The sequence below is a fragment of the Lepisma saccharinum genome, chromosome 6 (assembly GCF_977018435.1).
Source record: "Lepisma saccharinum chromosome 6, izLepSacc3.1, whole genome shotgun sequence".
NCBI lineage: Eukaryota > Metazoa > Arthropoda > Insecta > Zygentoma > Lepismatidae > Lepisma > Lepisma saccharinum.
The window spans coordinates 60,503,717-60,527,985 of NC_139234.1; the positions used below are offsets into that span (position 1 = coordinate 60,503,717).

Sequence of the window (24,269 nt, forward strand, 5' to 3'; positions counted from 1 at the left end):
CTCTGTCTCTGTCTCTCTCTGTCTCTTTTTCTCTCTCTTTCTCTTTCTCTTTCTTTCTCTCTTTCTCTTTCTCTTTCTCTCTCTTTCTTTCTCTTTCTCTTTCTCTCTCTCTCTCTGTCTCTTTTTCTCTCTCTTTCTCTTTCTCTTTCTTTCTCTCTTTCTCTTTCTCTTTCTCTCTCTTTCTCTTTCTTTCTCTCTCTTTCTCTTTCTCTTTCTCTCTCTCTGTCTCTTTCTTTCTCTTTCTCTTTCTCTCTCTCTCTCTTTCTCTTTCTTTCTCTCTCTTTCTCTTTCTCTCTCTCTGTCTCTTTCTTTCTCTTTCTCTCTCTCTGTCTCTTTCTCTTTCTCTCTCTTTCTCTTTCTCTCTCTCTCTCTTTCTCTCTCTTTCTCTTTCTCTTTCTCTTTCTCTCTCTCTCTCTTTCTCTCTCTTTCTCTTTCTCTCTCTCTCTCATCTTCATCTGTTAGCTTTCTCTTATGTTCTATCTATCACATAATTATATTTTCCTTACTCCCCCTTGTTTAATAAGGTCGGTATTGCTGCTACGACAATTTTTCGTCTTTTAAGAGAACCAAACCCGACTAGCCTCCACCATAGATTACTACCCCAAAAAGCTACCAGCCAATGACAATGCTTGAAACAGTTGTAGTAGCAATCACTACCGTTTAATGAATCTTTCTTCCCAGAGTCTCTCTTCTGTTCTCTTTTGTCCTTTTCTGTTGTCTCTCTCTCTCTCTCTCTCTCTCTCTCTCTCTCTCTCTCTCTACTATTTTTATTTTCATTTCCTTGCCTTTTTTTCTCCTTCGTTCTGTTCTACATTTGTGAACTATTGGTCATTATTTAACTTGCAAGGAACACAACACAGTGAGAGAATTTTCTATTCAAGTGAGTTGTCAGTCATGTCAATTTTGAAGTTTAATTCAAGATGACTGCCATCATTGTCATATGACCTATAACATTTTCCCCCCACCCCTATCACATACCTACAGTGTTGGTTTTGCCAAACAGTATGTCATCCAACTTTTATTCGGGCGGGGTCTCAATAATTTTGGACCATCCTGTATATAAATTAACATTGGACTGCTTTTTGGTCATTAAAAACCAATTTTATTGATGTCTGATTTTCCATTGCAGAGGAGGGTCAGTTTTTGGCCCTCGACCTTGGAGGAACCAATTCTCGAGTTCTCCTACTGGAGCTGGAAGCAGGGCAGGTGATAAAGGAGGAGGTGAAACATTACCATGTTCCTGAGCATGTGAGGCTGGGGCACGGAGTACACCTCTTTGATTTTCTGGCACAGTGCATTCATGACTTTGTCCATGACAAAGGTCTTGATGGAGTAAGAATTCCTCTAGGTAAGACGATTTTGCTTCTTTACCTTAGTTTCCTTATTTATTAATCTAGAAATAATAGTTTTTAAGGCATATTTCTCACAAGTAATTTTTCTCAATTTTAGTTTTGGTCAAAATAAAATTTTAATGTAGGATATTTGATTTTTTTAAAAATCCCTTCTGGACACTAGACATGGTACTAAAATGCAGGGGTGCCCATCCCCCCAAGGCCAATGGCACAATCCCCCCCAAAATCATGCCATGCGTTTCCCCCAAAGTATATTTTTCGCACACTCAAACCATATAGTAATCCCCACAAAGTACGTAAAGCTGAGGAAGATAATATAATATGGTTCCTCTTTGAAAGAACTCACCTTCCCCCCCCCCCTTCCCAATTTTCTTTGGGTAAATATAATTATTTAGTAACGCATAACAATAATTACATGGATTTTATCTTCAGTGCAAATTTAACTTGTTGAAGCGAAATTTTTCTGTGACGTGAAGTTAGAAATGTGGATTCGATACATTTTTGTTCCAAATGATGCACCAGTTTTAAATTAAGCAGTATACCAACTCTATGCATTAAGTGATGTTAATAATGCATATCGAGAATATCGCTTATGTCTTCTAATGCACGTATAGTATAAAACTCCACATTCACCTCAGCAAAGCGCCAAAGAAACACGCATTCTTGCAAGACATCATTGCGAGCAAGAAAATTTTTATATCCATCTTTTTTCAGGATTTCAAGAATATTAATTTAATGGGGTGTCAATACTTTCTTAGGATTCTCAATCCTACCAGCATAATTTTCAAGGCAATCTTAAGACTTACTGTTGATATTCAAGGGTGGATATTGCTTCCTCCAAAAGATTAATTCTCAGTCTCCACACTAGAATTTCGTAACAGTCTAAGACAATAGAAATACCCAAGAATTGGATACGCCCCCTCAATTTAATGCTCAATCCCCCTCTAACTAAAATACACGCTATAATCTAAGACCTAGAGTTGGATACTGTCCCCCCCAACGTTTAATTCAGAATCCCCCCCAGAACTCATGTGTAATATTTTGGAGGTGGATATTTCTCCCACCCCCACCTTTGATAACACCCTTAAACACTTTTTCTTCATCTAATGGATTAAATATGGTGCATTTAAGGTGTAAAATTTTTACATATATTTTGGAAAAATATATAAATGTCGAATTTTATATTTGAAGGGAAAAAATCCCCTCAAAAATTTCGATGGCACCCTGTGGGCACTCCTGCTAAAATGTCCTGAAGAGAAGGGGTTGTATATTAACCCTAAGTAGGTGACTGTTTCTCTTTACATGGGTGTTTTCTACATGCACCAAGCAGGGCCGGATTAAGACTAAATTGGGCCTGATGCTGCATACAGACGATTTTTTCTGTACAACTAACTTTCAAGGTGTCCTCCTCCGTAGTCGAGCGGGTTAAGGCGTTCACTCGTCTTGAGATCGTTCGCTGCGGGACGGCGTAGGTTCGAATCCGGCTCTGGTCGGAATTTATTCGGCCTACGTATAGGGCCGGTGGCAACCCACCATCGTGAGGAAATTGGGGAGCTCCGAATGAGTGAGCGGTAACCCGGTCAAGAAGACCTACAACGGCTGGGGGTTCGACGGGCTGACCACCCGTCACCCCAATACTGGTCTAAGATCTCCACGCTATAACAGGTGACGGAGGAACAGTGTGGGAGGGAGACCAGCAGTCGGTAGGTAAGCCAAGGCTCTCACGGGCTGTCGCGCTATGGGTTAACTTTCAAGGTGAAAAAAATTTACTACGTCGCACTTACCGAACAATAATAAAGTCGCAACAATCGCAAAGATATTGCAAAAAACGCAGCTAAATTACTATGTAAACTGTTTAATGTAAAATTGATATCATTAACTTGAAATCTTCGGTGAAGAATAAACACAATGACGTTATAGTTACATCACAGTGCAAAGAATTATAGTAACTGTATAATAAGTAACGCTGTGTCTATGCGTCCAAAATTGGGGCTCCAAATTTAATTCTAAGATTTATTTTCAGGTTAATATAGCAAAAGAAAACTGTTCAGCTTCCGGAAAATTCTAGTCTGTTTTCATCTGGGCCTATTTCAGGAATGGGCCTAATGCATCAATAGCACCCACCTTAATCCGGCCCTGGCACCAAGTGGTACTTTTAGCAAGTTCTGCATTTATCTTTCAGGTTTTACATTCTCTTTTCCACTGACACAAAGAGCATTGAATGTGGGAATTCTGGTGGCATGGACAAAGACCTTCAACTGTTCATATACTGTCGGCAATGATACTGTGAAAATGCTCAAGGATGCAATTTCGCGAAGAGGAGATCTGGATGTAGATGTTGTAGCTATTCTTAATGATACTACAGGTAATAAATAACCTACAGGAATTAGTGACTCAAAAGCAGTTAAATGTTTTTAATTTTTGAACGCTTGTTTTAGTTGGTTACTTTATTCTTTGTCATAAATTTCACTATGGAGCGAGATCAATATTATCTGTAGCAAAATCCCTGTAATACTTTAGATAAAATGAAGTTATTTTCTTTGTATAGGAGCCTTAGTTGCAATCGCAAGTGACAGGAAGCATATAAAATGTTACGCAATTTGTTAGTTTGTACTTCTCTTTGAGACTTGTCCTTTAAGATATCTTGGAAAAAGGTGTAAACTTTGTGTTACTACTAAGAAAAAATTAGTTAATCAATGTAGAGGATAAGTTTATAACTTCATAATCCATCTTACATCAAATATCAATGTATTTTACCTTAACAATTGTCTCATGAATTTACACTTAGGTCAGAAGATTTGATGTGAGATAATTGATATATGATCGGGAACATGGGTTAAGCTTGGAAATTGCTTCATATCTTACTGCTGGTTGTAAAGGATTGTTATGTTGAAGTGCTGAAAAACTGATGTTATCCTGTACACTGTATAAGAGTTATTTTACTTTTGTTTCTTCCTCCTGACATCCACATCAGCTGCTCTTGTCAGTTGAATGTTGGACTTGAGACTGTGACCCTTTTATTCATCATATACAGATGTTAAAAACTCACATATGTCAATAGATCTGTAGTTTTCTGAAAGGAAATGGTCGTAATTTAGCTACCTTGAACCTATTAACCTTTACAAACTTCTTTATGCTGTTAATGATTATGGTTTTCAATACATGCACACACACACACACACACATACATAGCAATATATATATATTGAGGAGAGAGGAAACACTCACCAGATGCAGAAAAACTTCAAATTTTCGTGACTATTTGTCACATCAAGAGTAGAAAAATGGTTCATGTAGTGAGCGACATCAACAGTGTGATAGCGTGACCTGCAGGGTTGCCAGGTCCAGAAAGAAAAAGTAGACATAAAGTATTTCCATCCTGAAAAGTTGGGTCTAGCAGAACATTCAATCAACGAGGGACATAGACCAGATTTCAGCAATACAGAAATCATAGCCAAAACTTCAAACGTCATCAAGGAAGCAATAGCCATTCACGAAGAAAAAGATAATCTTAATCGTAACATGGGGCTCGAACTAGACCCAGCTTGGTTATCGTTAGTTAACCAGAAACATGCACACAGCAGACAGGCCCCCTTCACCGCCCCCCTCCACACACGTATATATACACCGGGTTGATGCTCAGAACTGCACTTCAACCCTGAAGATGTGTGACGTTAGCTCTCAAAAGCTTGGAATATTTTCCACAACTCACCTGGTCGATAGCCCGAGAGAATTTATTCATCATTCGTTGCCAGGAAAGCCTAGTCTTGCTACAAAAAGTAGACAGTTTCACACACGAAAAAATCATGTTCCCTTGCCAGGCTGTCGAAAACTTGGAGTGGTGAAAGGTGTAGGAGAAGTTAAGTGTGTTGCTGAAGGTGAGGGGTTGGTTTTGGTGGGGGACAATACTGGGTGGCCTTGTTCAGGCCTGGGGGTGTGGTTGCACTCATGATACTGATATGTAGGCCCTCTCCCATCTTCTACGTACTGAGGTGTTGGTGGATTGGGGCAAGGAGTGGATGATCACTACCTGGAAGCAGTCATTGAAAGGAATATTGTGGTGATTGGTGTGAATGGCAACAGCCAAGACCAGGTTTTGGGTGGAGGAATTGATGCAGAGGTTCAGGGCTGTGGATGTTTCCCCCAGGTAGAAGCTCCCACAGATGTTGCAGGTGAGGATATAAATTAGATTAGAGCTGTAGCAGGTTCCTTTGGGATAGAGGGGGAATTTGCCGGTGGCAGTATGAATCTGGAGGGTGCGGGAAGTGACAAATATGGGGCAAGTTTTGCACCTTGGGTGGGTGCGAGTTGATTGTGAGTAGGTGGATTGTGGTGGACCAGGATACCAGGTTGTTTTGGAGATTGGGAGGGCGTTTGAAAACTCCACTGGGCTTGTCGGGGAAGATATTTCTGGTGTCAGGATCACTGTACAGGATGGGAAGGAGGGAATGTAGTGTGTGTCTGATTTTGAGGTGCGGGTGATATTGGGTGACAAGTGCAGGGGGGATTGGTGGGAGTGTATGAAGCAGCTCGGGATATTTGTTTGGTAACCAGGGTGGAAGGATATTCACGGTCAGTCAAGATTTGGTGTAGGCAGAGGTTATAGTTCTGTTGGGAGGTGGGCGAGGTGTTGAGGTGTTGACCTCTGAGGGCCAGGGAGAATGGGATGGCTTTCTTGGTGTGGAACGGATAGGAGCTGGAGAAGTGTAGGTATTGCATATGGTTGGTAGGTTTGATATGTATAGAGGTTTCCAGATGTTCTTCCTTCATGTGCAGACTGACAGCTATTTAAATATTTAATGTTATCTTTTCAGGAACTTTAGTCCAAGGTGCATGCTTGGACCCAAACACTGCAATAGGTCTTATTTTAGGTACAGGAAGCAATGCTTGCTATTTTGAAAAGGCTGAAAATATCCATTCCTGGGAAGGAGAAAGGCATGGAGAAAAAGAGGTAAAAAGTTTAAAGAAAAGTTCTATATCCATTACTGGACTGTCTATATTATAAATATTTATAATAGGTCAGCGATTCTGTGTGCTCCACAGAGCCCTGGAGCTCTGCAATGGTTTCAGTGATAAATCATCCCTCGTCACTTTCATAGCGACTAGTTTAGAGCATCACAAGTCCTACTGCAACTTAAGTTAGCCACAACCTGTCATATCGCTGCTGAAAATGCGAGGTCGCAAAAGGCGTTTAAGTGCAATGATCCCAATTCTGAAATAATAAAACTGCCGCAAAGTGGCATTTCCCTGATGCCGTTGATGCTAGATTGTTGGCAATTGGCATTTAAAACACATGATTGCACCACATCATTTACCCCAGTTGCTTACTCTCTGTTCATTTAGCTTCAGTTGCCAACTGTGGCTTTCTCTCTTGTCCATACATATTTAATTGTAGTTGTGTTGAGCCGGATGTGAACGAACTTTGTAAAGAGAAGAAACAAGCACATTCATCACATTGAGGCCAGTAATCAACACTTTCCTTACTTACCATGCAGTGATACGAGCATTTTCTTTGATACCATATTATGAAATAATTTATTCTTACTAGATACCTGGAACCCTAGATCAAAAACCTTAAAAGTGTGCATTGTGTTAGCTAAAACAAATACTTCTCAGAAACGTAATTCCCGAATTCTCATTAGCTGTAAAAATATTGTTTTGCTCTGATTGGCATAGAAAAAAAATGTTGGGGCTTTGTGGCCTCGTCTTTGGGTAAAAAGGCCTCCGCATTTTGAAAAGTTTGAGAACTGCTGTAATAAATGGCAGTGCAGGTCAGACAACTACACTGCAGGTTTTGTTTTAATGTTAATGTGATTGACTGCAGATTGTTTGTGCAACAGAAATTTTACAAAACGTGTGTGATGTTGAATTCAACTGGGGTTTAGTCATGCTGACCAAACATCACCCCATAACTGGCTAAGATCACTCACCTCTACTCAGACTAGGGATAGAGAGATCCAGATCCTAGCGGATCTGAAATCCAGATCCGGTTGGTTCCGGATCCTAAAATTTTTCGGATCAGGATCCGGCTCAGTTTTGCCATCCCACATGCGCTTCTTTGGAAAGTAAGAATGTGTTTATAACATGTTGTTACCTGCTAATATACATATATATATATAATATACATACATACACATATACATATAGTGTGTGTGCGCGCGTGTGCGATTTGTAATTAATTAATACTTACAAGGGAGGTCTAAGTCTCCCCCTCAGATTTCCATGAAACTTGGCAGGTGTATAGAGCCCCCCCCCCCCTCAAATGTCAAGATGAGGAGAAATTGAAGTGGTGATCTGACTGCCAAGTTTCATGGAAATCGGAGGGACACAGGGGTCAGATCCTCACTTCAATTTGTCCTCATCTTGATATTTGAGGGGGTTTTGCCCCCTAAAACAGTTTTTTAGCTGAAACAGAAAAACACTTATTTCTTCCTTTGGGCCCCACTATACGCCTGCTAAGTTTCATGGAAATCAGAGGGGGACACTTAGATAACCTCCCTTGTTAGTCTTTGTAATTATATAACACTGCATATATTATAATGTTTTATTTTAATTTGTAAAACTGTAACTGTAGAACAATTGTATAATTTTTGTATAACATTTCTATCTTGTTATATGTGTTAAAGGTTTCATCCTGGAATGGATGTCTCACATTTATGTGTGTTTTCATTTCCAATACATTCGAATGAATACATATTCGTTTCAATGGCATTTACAAAATCACCTCTGGCATTTTATGTTAAACAAGTAAGATTATTTTTGTGCATGAGTGTGTTAGCCGATGCGTAGCAAAGTATTTTAGGAAAAACACTTGAAAAAAATTCTTGTAGGACCAACTAATGAAAAATTTCTTTGTAATCGAAGATCATAATACCTTTTAAGGTGTGGTAATATTATAATGGGATTGAGATACGAAACTCTCGGATCTGGATTTTTCGGATCCGGATCCATTTGGCCATCCCTAACTCAGACCTGTGGGAGTGAGGTCCAGGAGTCTGTATGTATGCCCTGGCCCTCGAGGGCTGTTGAACCATGAGTTATTTACAATTTATTTTCTCAACACAATCAGATCTCTTTAAAACTCGCAAGGTAGGTAGGTCCACCTTCTCAATATTTGCCCTTCAGCTGTATGTATTTGTGCCTAATGACATGGCAGCATCTCCTGGCCAGATGATAGCACTGATCACATCATGTATGCAGATGTCAGAGGTTTCTCCACACCCAACTTCCATTGCTTGTTGCAACATGCAGGAAAGGTTTTAGTAGTAGTAATGAAAGAAAATTATAAGCATATTTTGTGCTGTTTCCTGGTGGGATAAACCTGTTTCAGTTGTAGGTCCAGTTCAAATTTTCCACTAGAAAACTACTGTTACCTAAGTACAATCTAAACTATCTTTTTTAAAAAACAGTCACAAATGATTGATTTATTTATTTCGTCCATGAATCACATTGTTTGCATTTACATTCAGTGATATCGAACATGTCAATTTGTATTTACAGTAATGATTTTTCCCTTTGTTTAGCTATCCTCTTATACAAATTAGTTGTGAAATTTAAATTTTTCTTGGTCATTGCTTCCTTTTACAGTGTATAATTTGGCTATTTTTCTTTGTTTTAGTTACAGTAGCATAATAGTATATACTGTAGGTCTTAATATTGTACTAAAGGCAAAATGTCATGTAACCAAGGGGTCTCAGTTTCAGTACTGGTGGAGACCAAAGTGGTTCGGATACCACTTTAAACTGTAGGTTCAGCCCCAATTAACCTAACTGTGCATAAAGTGGGCTAAAAAATAACAACTCAACAATATTTAAAACTTTATTGTAATTTTCATACAAAATTGCACATATACCGGAAACAAATAGTTTGTACATTTTTCTATCTTTACATATTAAGATCATGAAGAAAGTCTTTAAAATTGTTGTAGTATTGAATGGCAAGCCAGAACTCTGTATGTGATTGTTATTGGGGCCTTTGACTATGCAACATGGCATCTGTTTTTCTAACAATATACTTTTATGTATTAGAGTAGAAATTCAGGTGAAAAATGCTAGTTTGACTAGGACTCTGATAACATGGGTCTCGCATATCGTGTTATTGCTCTACCAACTGAACTAGCCATGGCTTTACCTAAATTTTTGTTTTACTGTGTGTAGAAATTCTGTCAACGATAGGTACTGCAATAGGATCTGTTGGTCACCCTAGACTTTGACACTATACCATGGTAATAAATGCTACAAGAAATTGACTGAATGACCCTTAGATAAACGTAATCTTATTTCTCTTTTTCTGTATATTTCTGAATAGGTGATAATCGATGTTGAATGGGGAGCTTTTGGTGATAATGGTATACTGGATTTTGTGAAGACTGATTTTGATAGGGAAGTTGACAATAAGTCCTTATTAGTTAATTCTTTCACGTAAGTACTTAACCCTTCAGTAGTTCCTATGAAATGTCTTTATATTTAAATGTTATTGCACTTTAGTCTAACTCTAAATAGTTCCATTACACTAAATCTTTTGATTATGATTGCTATAGAATAAATATTGCATTGGTTTTTCCTTTTGAAAATTCCAGCTGGTTGATGATAAAATGTATGCTACTGCATGTTACTTAAAATAATGAGATATGATATGAATGATTTATTTCATTCCTTTGACCATTGTACAGTGGTTGTTTTCCACACATGGTATGGAACATGTCAGCACATTACAGTTAATAATTATTTTCAAATGGGTACAAGTATGAAGATATTATACATAACATGTAAAAAACATTGATTACATTATAATTGATTCTCCTTGTTCTTGCTAATGTTAGTTGCAAGGTTTACATTAATTTACATACATATAATAGATAAAATCAATACATACATATACATGTCCTAGGAGTTAATTTAGGATGTGACAATTTGCAATTTATTGTCAGGTACTCTTTAACAATAAAAACAATGATCTACATGTTTGTTTTTTTTATATGAGGTAGCTGATTGTATTATTTCTATGTCACTTGGAAGTTTATTGAAACAGTGAACAGCCATGTATTTCGGTCATTTCTCAAATGTGGTGTTGTGTGATGGTATCGTGAGGTTGCTGCCATTCTTTGTATAATATTTATGCGAGGAGTTGTTACATTTGAAGGAAACGTCTGTCAGTTTTTACGTACATCAGTAGATGAAGTATATACAAGCATGGTGAGGGTAATATGCCTAAGGTTTTAAACAGTCTTCTGCAGGGTGTATTTCTCTTAGCTCCTGCTATTATTCTGACAATTTTCTTTTGCAGCACAAAAATTTTATTACTATTAGTTGAATTTCCCCAGAAGATTATACCGTATGTTAATAAAGATTGAAACATGGTGTAATATAGTATTTTTAATGTTTCTAAGTTTGATATTGATTTCAGTGTATTAATGGCAAATATAATTTTGCCTAGTTTTGCGGAAAGGTGATCTATGTGTAGGTTCCATTTTAAGCTTTCGTGAATCCATACTCCAGGAATTTGACTGTTTTAATGTGATTTACTGTCATGTTACCTAATGTAACATTTGGTTCATTTATCATTTGATTCCTTGTGTGATGGAAATTGACAGCAACAGTTTCGCTGCTGTTTAATACTAAATTATTGTCAGAAAACCATTTGCCGAGTTTGATTGTTACATGTTTGATATTAGAGTTAAGGGTTTGTTCCTTACCACCGGTGATGGCTACACTTGTATCCTCTGCATAAAGAGTTTTTTGCTGAATTTAAATTTATTGGCAAATCATTAATATATATTAAGAAGAGTAATGGTCCAATAATAGATCCTTGTGGAACTCCACTTGATATTGTGCAGAGTTTTGAGACAGCTAGATTGCACACAGTCATCCTTTCTGTGGATAATCTCGACTATTTGCATACGATTGCTAAGATAGGATGTGAGCCAATCATGTATGATGCCTCTTATGCCATAATGTTTTATTTTTGTAATAGTTTTTCATGGGGTACTAGGTCGAAGGCTTCTGTTAAATCTAGAAAGAGTCCCGTGCATTGTCCCGTTTTGTCTAATGTTTCTCTTATATATTCCTAATATTGAAACACAGCAGATTCAGTTGATTTCCCTTTGCGGAAGCCATGCGGAAGCCACTTTCGCATGTGGTGAACATTTAAATTATGTCAAAATATTTGCGAATATCAAAAAAATATATAGGTTATGGATTTCTCATGTTGAAGATGTAAATTAATCTTGTATTTAGTTCCAGAGTATCAATTGTTAATGCTAGATAAAGCTTATTAAAGATATCATTAATAAATGTGCTTAGACTCCCCATGTATTTCTTATGGAAAATGAAAATCCCCCCCCCTTTTTAACCTATCCTTCTCAATAGTTGGAGCAATGTATTTTTGTATAAGCCAGTTCTTCAAACCTAATTTGCATTCATGAGCTTTGTGCAGTTGTATTAAGTAATGTTTGTAGAGTACTTAAGAAGTAATATTTTCAGACTGTTTAGATCTCCCCCTTGTTTGACTTGTGCTTCATGAAGGGAACTGTACCCCTCATCGTTAATACAGTTTGATATAGTTCATAAACTATTTTAACAGCACATAATTTTTAGGTTTGTTTAGATATTATGCTTACTACATAGCCAGTCCTAGGTAGGTATACTGGGGTAAATGTGCATGGGACCTATAAGCAAATATCAATAGATATCCTGTCTCTCACAATTAATGTAAGCTACTTGTGCAGTGGGATCCACTAGTATTGCTTGGCAAATTGTCCATGACTAGTTTCATTAATTTTTCTCTTACATGTGTGTTTTTAAGCAATGGATTTTATGTATGCTGGTGCAGAAGTTGTCAACAGCTTGTTTTGAGTTTTCTTTTAATTCTTATTGGATCAAATAAAGTCCACGAACATGGTGATGGACATTTTGCATGGTTATACTCATAGATTCCACTGTACAATACAATTCCAAACTTTTGTAAACGTTGAATATTTGCTACTGAATCAATGATCTAAATTGTGTATTTCTGTGCTTCATGGCAATAAATAAAACTAGAAGAATTGTAATGCATAAAAATGAAAAATATGTCAACTGAATTTCAATATATAAAACACTTGTACAGCAAATCTTGTAATCATTTGGAGAAACTGGCTACCCTGAAAGCATATTGGAAAAAGTGCACTTGTTAACTTGTGTGTTTTCAAGTTAACTTACATGAACATCAATTGAAGCAAGTTAACAATTTCAATACCGACCTCTATAGTGGAGTGGTGCTATGAAGCCAGGGGTCCCAGATTGAAATCCCTGGGTGTGAGTGATCCTTCATCAATTTCATATCATCATTCATCTTCATCTCTGCAATTTGCCACAAGTGGCAAAGTGAAGTAAAATATACAAAATTCATTAATAAAAGTGTACTGTTCAAAGTGAACTTCTGTAAACTATATACAGCAAGAGGCATAACTTTGTTGCATTTTCACCAAAAGACCAGATGACAGTGGGACTGTCAGTGAAAACTAACTATGTTGGCAAACCAGTTGCCACCAGTGTCAAAGCTCACTGTACCCTTGTTAAGACCAATGACCTCCATGAATTATGTTTTCTGCCCTACAATGTTTGTGCCAGAGCTCTTGCTTTTGTGCTGAAGCAGATGAGTGCATCTGTAACAGGATCATGATGTGGAAAAATCAGATTTTCTCATTCTGAAGCAGTCATGTTCCATGATCTCATCATAAACTAATATCTGGTGTGCAGGACCCTGACACACAAGGTGTCTCTCTCTAGGATCAGCTATGCCTCTTTACCAGAAATACACTGTATTACTCCTTCCTATCATTCTGTATTCTAATATTCCACTCGTAAGTGCCAAATTAAAAGGTAGTTTTTCTGGAGCAATAGTTTTATGTAGAATCTTTAAATAGCCACCAGCGAGCAAGTGTTTTCAGGAATCTTTCATTTCTGGTCATACCCAGAAACCTACCCTCAACATTGCTCAAGCTGGCCCCCATGGTGGAGTGGTTTGCATATCGCACTAAGATGCCAGGTGTCCCGGGTTTGAATCCTGGCCTGGGCATGGATGTTTATGAATGTCCATTCATCAATTTCATCATATCATCAGTCATCCCAATCTTCGCAATTAGCCAAGTGTGGCAGAAAAGTGAAGTAAAGTACAGCAAATCAAATAAAATCAACATTGCTCAACTCCCGAGAACACTGTAAAAGGTCTAAATATTGCATCGGGGCAGAATACTGAGTGTGTGCCAGGGGATTTCAAATAGTCATGAGGTCTATGTCGAGTTCATAGGAGTGCAACTGCTGCCAGCCATGGAGAGTCACTACAGGGCTGCCAGAAGCCATAGGTCCTATCTGGAAATGACATACCTCAGGCCAGCCAGCAGGAACAGTGCCAATCGACAGTTTCAGCACAGAGGTTTGATCCATGGACCACTCATAAGTAGTACCTGCCTCATTAGTGGGCTCATCCCCTTGCTCCTAATCACCTCTCGTCTAACTGAATGTAAGTAGGAGTGCTGTTATATTGCTAACGAGAATAAACATATTCAGTCGGTAATTGTGAACTATCCTGGGACGGAAACCTTAGACAGATAATATCGTTTTGAAGTCAAATGAAGCTGTGCAGTTTGAGTTCTCTGTGTGTGCAACTAATTTAAATTTTAAAAATATCTAATACAACCTTTTCCATTTCAGGTTTGAAAAGTACATTAGCGGAAAGTACATGGGAGAAATAGTGAGGGTAATTTTAGTGAAACTAGCTCAAGATGGTCTCCTCTTTGATGGCGAAGTTTCAGATGCTCTTCTAACACATGGATCCTTTTCCACGAAAAATGTTTCTATTGTTGAGCAGTGAGTAAGATTAGATTTGTGTAATTTCCTTGTTGTAATATTAAATTGTTTAGAATACAGCATTTAGGATTTACGCTTCACTCTTTTGAAACCCAGAACTAGTGAACAAATGGGAAGCATTTTACATTCAAAATAACTTATTCTAACATGCTGGAAGCTATCTAGCTGCAACTTCCAATTCCGGTAACGTTTGCCAAGGCAAGCATGCATTAGCTATAAGTTTACAGAATGCTCAAAATAAGCCACATTGTAACACGCATCTTCAAGCTAAACTGATTTCTCTCTATTGATAGCATAAACATGGTTATAATGCACATTGCACATGTTCGTAACAGCAAAACAAAAAGTAATTTGGGATTTTTCAACAGTTAAACACCAATGTTTTTTATAATGTCACAATTTTTTCTTGACCGCACTGAGCTCCTGATTATGTAGTCTGGAATGAAAAATTCACTGGGAGATTAATTTTTATTCACCACAGTACATTCTCTTCTTTTCCTCATATCTTTAATGTTCATACATCTTTTGAAGGTTGTTAAAACACAATTTATCACTAATTACAATCAAACATATTCTTATTTGTGTTACAGATGCCAGTGATATGCATTGACCTGGCACTTGGAGTAGCAACCGATTATGGCCTTAAAGCATCACATATCCCTCCCAGATACACAAATGCATAGATGTGTGTTGTTTCAATACAACGGAAGAATTTAACTATTTCATGGAAGTGATAATTTAGCACGAAACGTAAATTTCATTTATCTGTATTCATGTGTGCAGAGGAGTAAACACAGAAATCTTACCTTCCATTTCTGCAGCAGCCTCTACCTAAAACACGTCTGGCCATTGAAAAGACTGCTGAAGTAGCTCCTTCCAGCCTGCCTGGTGATCATACTTATGGGTGAGAAGAAGTGTTGCATATGAACAGTGGCTTCGAAAAGACAATAAATATTGCAATTTAAAAATAATTAGACGTGTAAGATCATTGATCAATCACTGCTAGACTCGGTGTATGTCACTGTAACTTATGTTTGTTTTACATTTGTTTGGCACTCAGGCCCATAGCTAGAGGGGGCAGGGGGGCAACTGCCCCCTGAGACCATGCTTTACCCCCCCTTCCCTGTGAAAAATATAGAACACATTCCTACCTGGAATTCTCATTATTCTTTACAATGATATCCTATATTGCTCTAGAAACATAACAAATACACTTATGGATTTGGTGATTTATTAAGGAAGGTGTGTTGGATTCCATAATGTCATACCAGAATTGGAAAATTCGGAAAATGATTTCAAGATTTTCAGTATCTGGACATTCTGAGTGGTCTTGTATTATTAAAGGTGCGTAATGTGTTTGGATATGTTTTCTTGAATGTATTTGTATGGAATATGAACTGCTCAATTTTTGGTTTCCCACGTCTACCTGTTGGTACTAGTGTCAGTGATGCATGTGGAAGAGAGTAAATATTTGATTTTTGTTACTTAACATTGCTTTCTGCCACTTCTAGTTAATTGTGACAATGAGAATGAATGATGATATGAAATTGATGAAGGGACACTCACAAGTAACACCCATGCTCAGGCTGGTGTTCACACACGTAGTGTGTTGTGTAACCACCCCACTACCAGGTCGGCTAGCAAAACATTTAGGACAGCTTACTGGGTCAATTATCAAACATGACGAAAATGTGATAGTGTTTCATATTTATTATTTCTGTTAGAAAGCAATAAAAATTGTGATGTGACAAGAGTTACACTAGGCATCTTTTGGAGTGTAAATAGAAAAGGAACTAAAAGTTTTGCAGTACACCTTTAATTCTGACACTTTCGAAATACTTTCCGCAACACACTATACACTTCTTCATCCTTCGAAACCAGTCGTCGAACCAACTAGTTTCCTCAGGGAGCTGGGCACACTCGTCATCCCACACCCTTAGAAGGTCCTCTCTGTTGGAAACCTACTCCTTTAACCTGTTATTGGCTCGAGGGAACAGTGCAAAATCACATGGAGCGATGTTTGAACCATAGGGAGGATGCTCGAGCACCTTCAGCACAGTATGTGGCAAATACTCAGCGCAAACTTTGGAGCGGTGGGCAGGAGCATTGTCTTGGTGGAGAAACTACGTGTCTGACCACGAGAGAGTTTGAACTACTCTGGGTAGGTACTCCTTGGTGTAGGTTCGCGGTGACTGTCTTCTGGGTTTCCAGCATGACCCGCACCACAACTCACCTTATGGTAAAGAAGGCAGTCACCATTCTCTTCTTTACGGATCATGATTTTCGCACAGACGCGGGCGTGTTTTTATCTTTGAAGAGCCAGTCTTTTTTTTCTGGACTTTAGTGGGCATGTCATAATAGTAAAGCCAGGTCTCATCAACTGTTTAGATGCTGTTGATGTAGCAAGATGTTCAATTTTCCTCAACGTGTCACAACGTGGTGCTGATCACATCACCTTCAATTAGGCCGAGATCGGTATGTGTGGGGTTCTATCCCATATTCCCTAAATGTGTCTTCATGGCACAGTACTACAGCATATGCACGGTGAACTATTATACCTTTATCTTTTATTTATAACCTAATTATTCCACAAAACATTCTATCAACCCTTCTGCTGTGGAGTGGATTCTCCTAACTTTAGCTATTCTCTGACTAGCAGGAATCCGTATCAGCATAAAAGAAAAACCTGATATTTGGGGTTTGAATGTTTCTGCGCGATAAGCGCCCCAGAGACCACTCACTGCGAGGATCGAATGAGGTGATGGAGGCCCCTTTTATAATTGGTTTCGTAATGTGAAGAGAATACAAAACTTCCCTCTATGCAACATAGTTGCATACTGATGACACCATAATCCAAGAAGTAACTGATCAATCAAGAGGTTCCTATTTTTTTGTTGGGTGCCAAAGAAATGTTTCAAAAATAAAACAAAAAACAATTCACACAATATTTTGCAAAATGGTTAGCGTAACCAGTAAGCCAACATTGTCTCTAGTGATGTAACAGACTCCCTTTTGAAGTAAATAATGTACAAAAAAGGTATTACAATTTTTTACAGCATTCATCGCAGTGTAGATAATATGTAATCATTATTATTTAATTTATTTGATTTATCGTGCAAAACACAACACATTAGTGTTATTGAATTCTCATTAGATTCCTTTATGTAGAAATATCTGGCATACTGGAAACTGTAGGGAAAAAATACGAAGCACGATTTATAAAGGGCTCCCTTAATCAGTTCTGAGGGAGGCCCAAAACTGTTGGTATGTATTAATCGCCTGTTAACATTATCGACCTGTAATGTAGATGCCTCAGATTTGATTTTCAGTAGTGGCACATTTAAATTTCAAGTAGAGGCATTCCCGATTAGCCTATTTATGTTAATATTTTTGTTGTTCATTGGAATTTCATGATATCATCCCTTTCTGGTATCATCCCTTTCTGGTTACGTATTGCTTTGTGTGTGTGTGTGGGGGGGGGCACGTGCTCCTGTGTACCATGCTATATCTGAGAAAGCGACACAATAAAATAATATATTAAACAATATATTGAAAATTTGCCCCCTCTAGCATTTACTTTGCCCCCTACGAAGAATTCCTGGCTACGGGCCTGTTGGCACTGCCATCTGCAGGAAACTTCAGCTTTGGCCTTGCCATTATGTTGTATCCATATTGCACTTTATTCTACTGTATTTCGGTTTTACTTATTTTTGTCACTATTGTTTATATTTAATGAGTATCTCTATTATTACATTAAATGGGTGTGTCGATTGTTATATTTTTTAAAAAAAATTCACCCACTTACGCTAAGTACCACACATGAAGCTTGCATCCAGCTTGCCATATCAAGTTTGCTTTGACAAGCTATGAACAAGCTATTGTAAGCTTGCCACAAGCTTGTGTGCTAACTGGGTATTCTTAACTAATCACTTGCTATTGACTTTATCCTGGTTTTTAACATATTTATTGTAAACGTTATTGTGACCAATAGATGTATCAGTGGAGACATAAGGGACACTGCTGAACACAAAATAGTTGTCATATTTTGGGCGTATTGTGGTAAATGTATAATATTTAAGAAATCACACTTGTACAAAATATATTTTTTTGTTGCCATTTTGAATAAGAGGGGTTTTTCATTGTCACAACAGGATAATAGTTACTTTTAAGTTAGTATATAATGTGATATTTCATGTTTTATTTCCAGAGACACTATGGATAACAAGCATGACAACATTGCACTTATACTAGATGATCTAAGCCTATCATTTGATGCTGAAGATATAGAAATCGTGAAATATGTTTGCTCAGTTGTAACAAACAGGGCTGCCCTCCTGGTCTCAATTTGTAAGTATTAATGCTTGTAGTATAATTATGTATAATGTACTTATGTAGGTTCTGAAACATTGAAAATATATATTTTCTTGTGGTGGATATATTCAAGTGACCTTTCAGAGATGTAAGAATGATAAAAAAAAATCACACCCGTTTAATAAGAAAATCATTTTTTGCAAAAGTTTGACTTGTTTGACAATTAAACTTTTAAATTTAATATATCAATAAATAATGTTTACCACAAAAAAAATTTCGCCTGCTGTAATAACTACTAGTTGGCTCACTTCAACAGTGTTTTATTCCATGCAAAATCAGAACTTTTGACTTAAAAAAAGCCACAACCCCCTAAGAAATTTGTACTATTGTTGAGCTGAGCTGTTTTATATAGTTTTGCAGCATGCTATTCGGTGCACTGGTGCAGTTTACTAATCTTCTGCTCTTGTGTACAAACTGGGGAATCCAGATGTGGTACCTCTGTCCACTGTCTTTGTTTAATTCTGTGAATAGTGACGTGGATCACTATGAAATCAATAGGCAAATAAAATAACTTTTGCCAAAGTCTGAAGAAATTATCTACACCTGCAATTTTTCTAAAATGAGAAGCATTAGTAATTATAAGATACATATCATTTACCATTGTAATAATTTTATTTTACAGGTACTGCGTGCTTGCTCAATAGAATGAATAGGCCTGAGACAACAATAGCAGTTGATGGTTCTCTCTATAAATTCCATCCAAGACTCAAAACTTTGATGAAGAAGTACATTACCCTACTAGCTCCAGGAAAGAAGGTGAGTTCTTTTCTATTTAAGCATTTAGTTCAGAACTGTCTATTATGACAGACAAAAAAATATGTGTCTAAATAAAGAACATAAACATGAATATTGGTTCACACTTTCAATTCAATTATATGCTGCAGTGATATCATAATCCTGTGTAGAATTCTTCACTATATATTTCATTGTACTCAAATATCACGTGCATGCATTATATATAAAAAGTTTAATATTGGGACACAGGGAATTCGGTTTCCCTTCCGCTAGCAGTTGGTTTGGCAATAGCGCGACAGCACTGGCTGCATATTGGCTGAACTCATGTTCCTTCTAAAAGCGTATGCCGTATAAATACAAAAATATCAACATATATTATATGCTACAATCATCTTTTTACCCTTTATACATTTTGTGTACACAAGGTTCACATTTCGATTGTATTTCATTTTGATTAACACATGTATTTTTTGATTCCAAGCTAGACTTGCTTGTTTTAGACCATCCAAACTCTTTTTGAGTAGACATACTTTATTATCAACCTGATAACCTTGTGGTTCTTCCATATAAATTCTCATTTAAATCACCATTCAGGAACGCAGTACTTATATCAATATGCTCTATGTCCATATTGTATTCCACACCAATAGCAAACAAAAGTCTGAGAGTAGTGTCTCTTACAACAGGTGCAAACATCTCTTCATAATCAATACCGTATCGTTGTGTAAAGCTCCATGCTACTAATAGAGCTTTGTATCTATCTGTCTCCATTTACATCTGTTTTTACTTTATATACCAATATACATTTAACTACACTCTGGGCCTTTGGACGATCTACTAATTCCCAAACTTCATACTTCAAGAGTGATTTATATTAATCATCCATCGCTCTCTTACATCTGGATTTTTTTTTTTTTTTTTTGCATGTCATGGCATCCTAAAAATTACAGGTTCTTCAAAACTCATAAAAGATGTGTCTGACAAATCATAATCGGTAAGACTGCAGAATATGGGCTGCTTAGGAGGAACGCAGTTCATAATTTTTTGGTAACGTTTTGTAGTTAGTAATCGGGAAAAGTAAGTTTTAAGGTGCGGAAAATTTCTTTTCTTTAAAAAAACCAGAAAAACGTGTCCAGGTTGGGTGGTATTGAAATCGTAGCAGCGAAGGAAAAGGCATATTCCTGCACAAATCTAGTGAAAGCAAAACATGCCTATGTTGTTAGGTAGCTAGGTTTAGTTCACTTAGCCTAAATAATAATTAGTCATTGTATTTATGCTAATGAAACCTAACCTAACAGGCCTAACCTAACCTTGTAGGCATTCCTCGAAGAAATATTGAAAGAAACTGAGCGTAAACAATACGGACATGAAGGAATGGAGAAATGCATTGCTTTTAGTAGCAGGAAAAACATTTTTCATTGTATTTATGCTATTGGAACCCAACCTAACAGGCCTAACCTAACCTTGTAAGCATTCCTCGTCTGAAATAATGAAAGAAACTGTGTGTCTGTGGGTGGAATCTGGAGCTACAAATCAACTCAAATGCCATGAAACAAAGGGTCTCACTTATCGCACAACACTTGAGCGCGTAAATAATATGGACGCGAACAAATGGAGAAATGAATTGCTTTTAGTAGCAGGAAAAACATTTTTTACGCGCAATAATATAATAGTACTTGTAAAAGGAACACTGGAAAATGGAAGTAGAAGGTACGTACTTTCAGGGGATATAAATTTTGTTTGTCTATTTAGAGGAAAAAAGCAGCCCATGTTCTGCAGTGAGACCTCATAATCCCCTGTCCAAATTGGTAATTGCTTATTTCTAACAGGTCTACCATTTTCTTGTGCTACATTTTGAGATAAATTACTATCTACATTCGAACATTCAGCAGTTTCTGAATTTTTTACCTCTGGAGTTTCTTTTGATAATTCACTGACATTACTATCAACACATAAAGTGTCACTTGATTTTTATTCTGAATTTTGTGTACCATCTACAAAATTTTGACTGTCATTGTTTTTAACTTGTGATCCATTGAATGGTATCTGTACAGTCAGAAGTAAAATTACATTGGAGGACATGTAGTGTTGACATCTGTCCCATCGACACATGATCCTGCAAAATTTCTTGCTTTAATAACCTTACCAGGATTTGAAGCATCAGCTAATCTATAACCTTTTGTAAACTCACAGTATCGTACCATAATATATGATTTAGACTTGCTATCCATCTTCTTTCGTTGATGGTCTGGTGTCAAAACATATGCTGTACAACCAAATACACTAAGATGACTTAAATTAACTTTATGTCCTGTCCACATTTCCTCTGGAGTAGCATCTTTAATTGCAACTGTAGGACAAACATTCTTCAGGTATACACCCGTTGAAATTGCTTCAGCCCAACATCTTGAGATTAGCATCATGAAGGATTGTTCTAGCTTTTCTACAATTGTTCTGTTTAGTCTCTCAGGAACTCCATTTTGTTGCGGAGTATATGGAACACTTGTCTCATGGATTATACCATGTTCACTGAGATATGCAGAAAATTCCTTGGTTGCATGACTTGGCTTTTGTTCTAGGCAAAGAATGAGGCACTTTTATTACTTCAAAATACTCATTCTGTATCATTATCTGATCTAAGTTTCTTGATTTTTAAATTACACTGATTTTCTACAAAAGCTTTGATCTCTACAAATTTTTCAAATACTTCATGCTTAAATTTAAGAAAATATACAAAACTCTTGCGAGTATAATCGTCAGTAAAAGTAACAAAATATTGTGCATCTCCCCCTCCCCCTCCCAACTTGATTCGGACATAGGTCCACAAACATCAGAATATAATTAACTTTAGTTTTTGTTTAGCTCTTTTTGCCATTTCCTTTGGAAAAGGTGCAGTTTTCTGCTTCCCCTCAATGCAAGGAATACATGGTTTTGGGGTGAAAACGTACTTCATCAGCTAAATTATCTCTCAAAGATATCATTCCTCTTACACTCAAATGACCTAAACGTTTATGCCATACATCTTGTGAAGCATTAACTGACAACATAACTACTGTCTCTTCATAATTTTCAAGAGAATTTACAGTAGTATTGTTTAAATTCATCATGGACAAATTTTCAGCCTGGTCTAACTTATAAATACCACCTACCTTTGTTGCTATAAATTTTGGAGTAGCCTTAATCTCAATATCAGATACATTGTAACCACTACATCTTTTGTTATAAAAAAGCATAACATAACCCTTTTCAGTAACTTTGTTAACAGACAACAAATTTGCTGTACTATCTGGAACATACATCAAGTCTGATATTAACTTCTGCACATTATTTTTTAGATTTACTTTCACATCACCAATTCCATTACTTATCACCTTTTGATTATTTGCAATGGTAATTTCAGATGATTTACAATTTGAATAATTAAAAAAACAATCTTTGTTTACTCATATGTGAAGTACACCCTGAATCTAGTAACCAGTCATCAGTAAACATTTTACTGCCACAAGCACTGTGGGTAGTCAACAACAATGAACTATTGTGTTGTGAAGAACTTGGTCCTTGCTTCGTAACTGTAGGTTTCTTCATCCACTTCTTAGACTTCTATAATTGAGGACATCTTGGCTTTATATGGCCTTCCTTCTTGCAATAATGGCAAATAGGTACAAATGAACCCTTCTTATCTGAAGCTAAATATGCAGAATCCTTGGAAACACTTTCACTTCATCGAAAATCACCCTGCATGAGCCGTGACTTCACAAACTTGCTTGTAAGTTTTGTCTGAGTTCCTTCAATACCAGTTTCGAAAGGATTATACTCTTCAGGCAATCCAATCAACATAATTTCGGTGATTCTTCATCGATGCTGCATCCCACATCCGCTAACTCTTGGCTGCAATGAGGAGATTTCATCTAGGTACAAGTCCATTGAAGGAAAATCTTCATAATGCATCTGGAGAGTCTTCTTTTAATTGCTAAGTGCCTACTTATACCTTGGTTTTCGTAAGCTGCCTTCAGATTATCCCATGCTGCCTTCGCACTTTTAGCATTTATAACATGTGGGTAGTAAGGAGAATGCATGCACAAACATATCTTGGCATACGCTTTCTGGTCTCGAACTGGATCCACTGGAGTAGTAGCTTCGACACAGTTAAATTCATTAAGAACTTCCACGTGGCGTAATTCTTAACACCTTCCAGTTTTTCGATGGTCAGCTGTCCACCACTATTAATCGCGATTGGATTGATTGTTCTTACAGTGTATGTACGAGGGTCACTATTTATATTTTGAGCCTAACAATGAAAAAACAGGAATTTGGCATTGAAAACTGCTTTGTTTTTCGAAGTATTCTCCTTTATGGTCAATACACTTTTGCATTCGTTCGAACCATTTGTCAAAGCAGATTTTCCAATCTTCTTGAGACACCTCCATAATATGGTTTTTGAATGCATCAACGGCGTCTTCCGCCGACTAAAATCGTTGTCCACGCAATTTATTCTTGACATTCGGGAACAAGAAGAAGTCATTGGGTGCCAAATCAGGACTGTACGGCGGATGACCCATCAATTCGATTTTTTTGACTATTCATAAAGTCTGTTGTTAGACGAAATGTGTGACAGCTGGCATTGTCTTGATGAAGAATGATCCGACGGCGTTTGTTTGTTTTCCGTATTTGACCGAAGACCTCTGGCAAACAAATTGTTGTGTACCATTCAGAGTTGACTATTCTATGTTCCTCTAAAGCCACAGTTATCACATGACCAGTTTTCCCGAAAAAACAGGCAACCATTTGTTTCGATGTGCTTCGAGCGCGAACAACTTTTGTTGGATTGGGTTCATCTTGAAACACCCATACAGTCGACTGCTGTTTACGTTCCAGCTCATATGCATATATCCATGATTCGTCACCTGTTACAATCTTATATATGTCTTTTGAAGCACCACGATTGTATTTATTGAGCATTTGT

General features: G+C 37.2%; 1 protein-coding gene across 1 annotated transcript in view; it reads left to right on the forward strand.

Moving 5' to 3' along the window:
* The window catches only part of LOC145988809 (hexokinase-2-like), a 68,121-nt gene that overhangs the window by 37,768 nt on the left and 6,084 nt on the right, over nt 1-24,269 (forward strand). Inside the window, exons 3-9 of the mRNA XM_083124008.1 lie at nt 1,130-1,348; nt 3,535-3,717; nt 6,167-6,303; nt 9,660-9,772; nt 14,045-14,200; nt 18,408-18,547; nt 19,194-19,327. Of these exons, the coding sequence (XP_082980134.1) occupies nt 1,130-1,348; nt 3,535-3,717; nt 6,167-6,303; nt 9,660-9,772; nt 14,045-14,200; nt 18,408-18,547; nt 19,194-19,327 (1,082 nt within the window). The remainder of the gene's footprint in view (nt 1-1,129; nt 1,349-3,534; nt 3,718-6,166; nt 6,304-9,659; nt 9,773-14,044; nt 14,201-18,407; nt 18,548-19,193; nt 19,328-24,269) is intronic.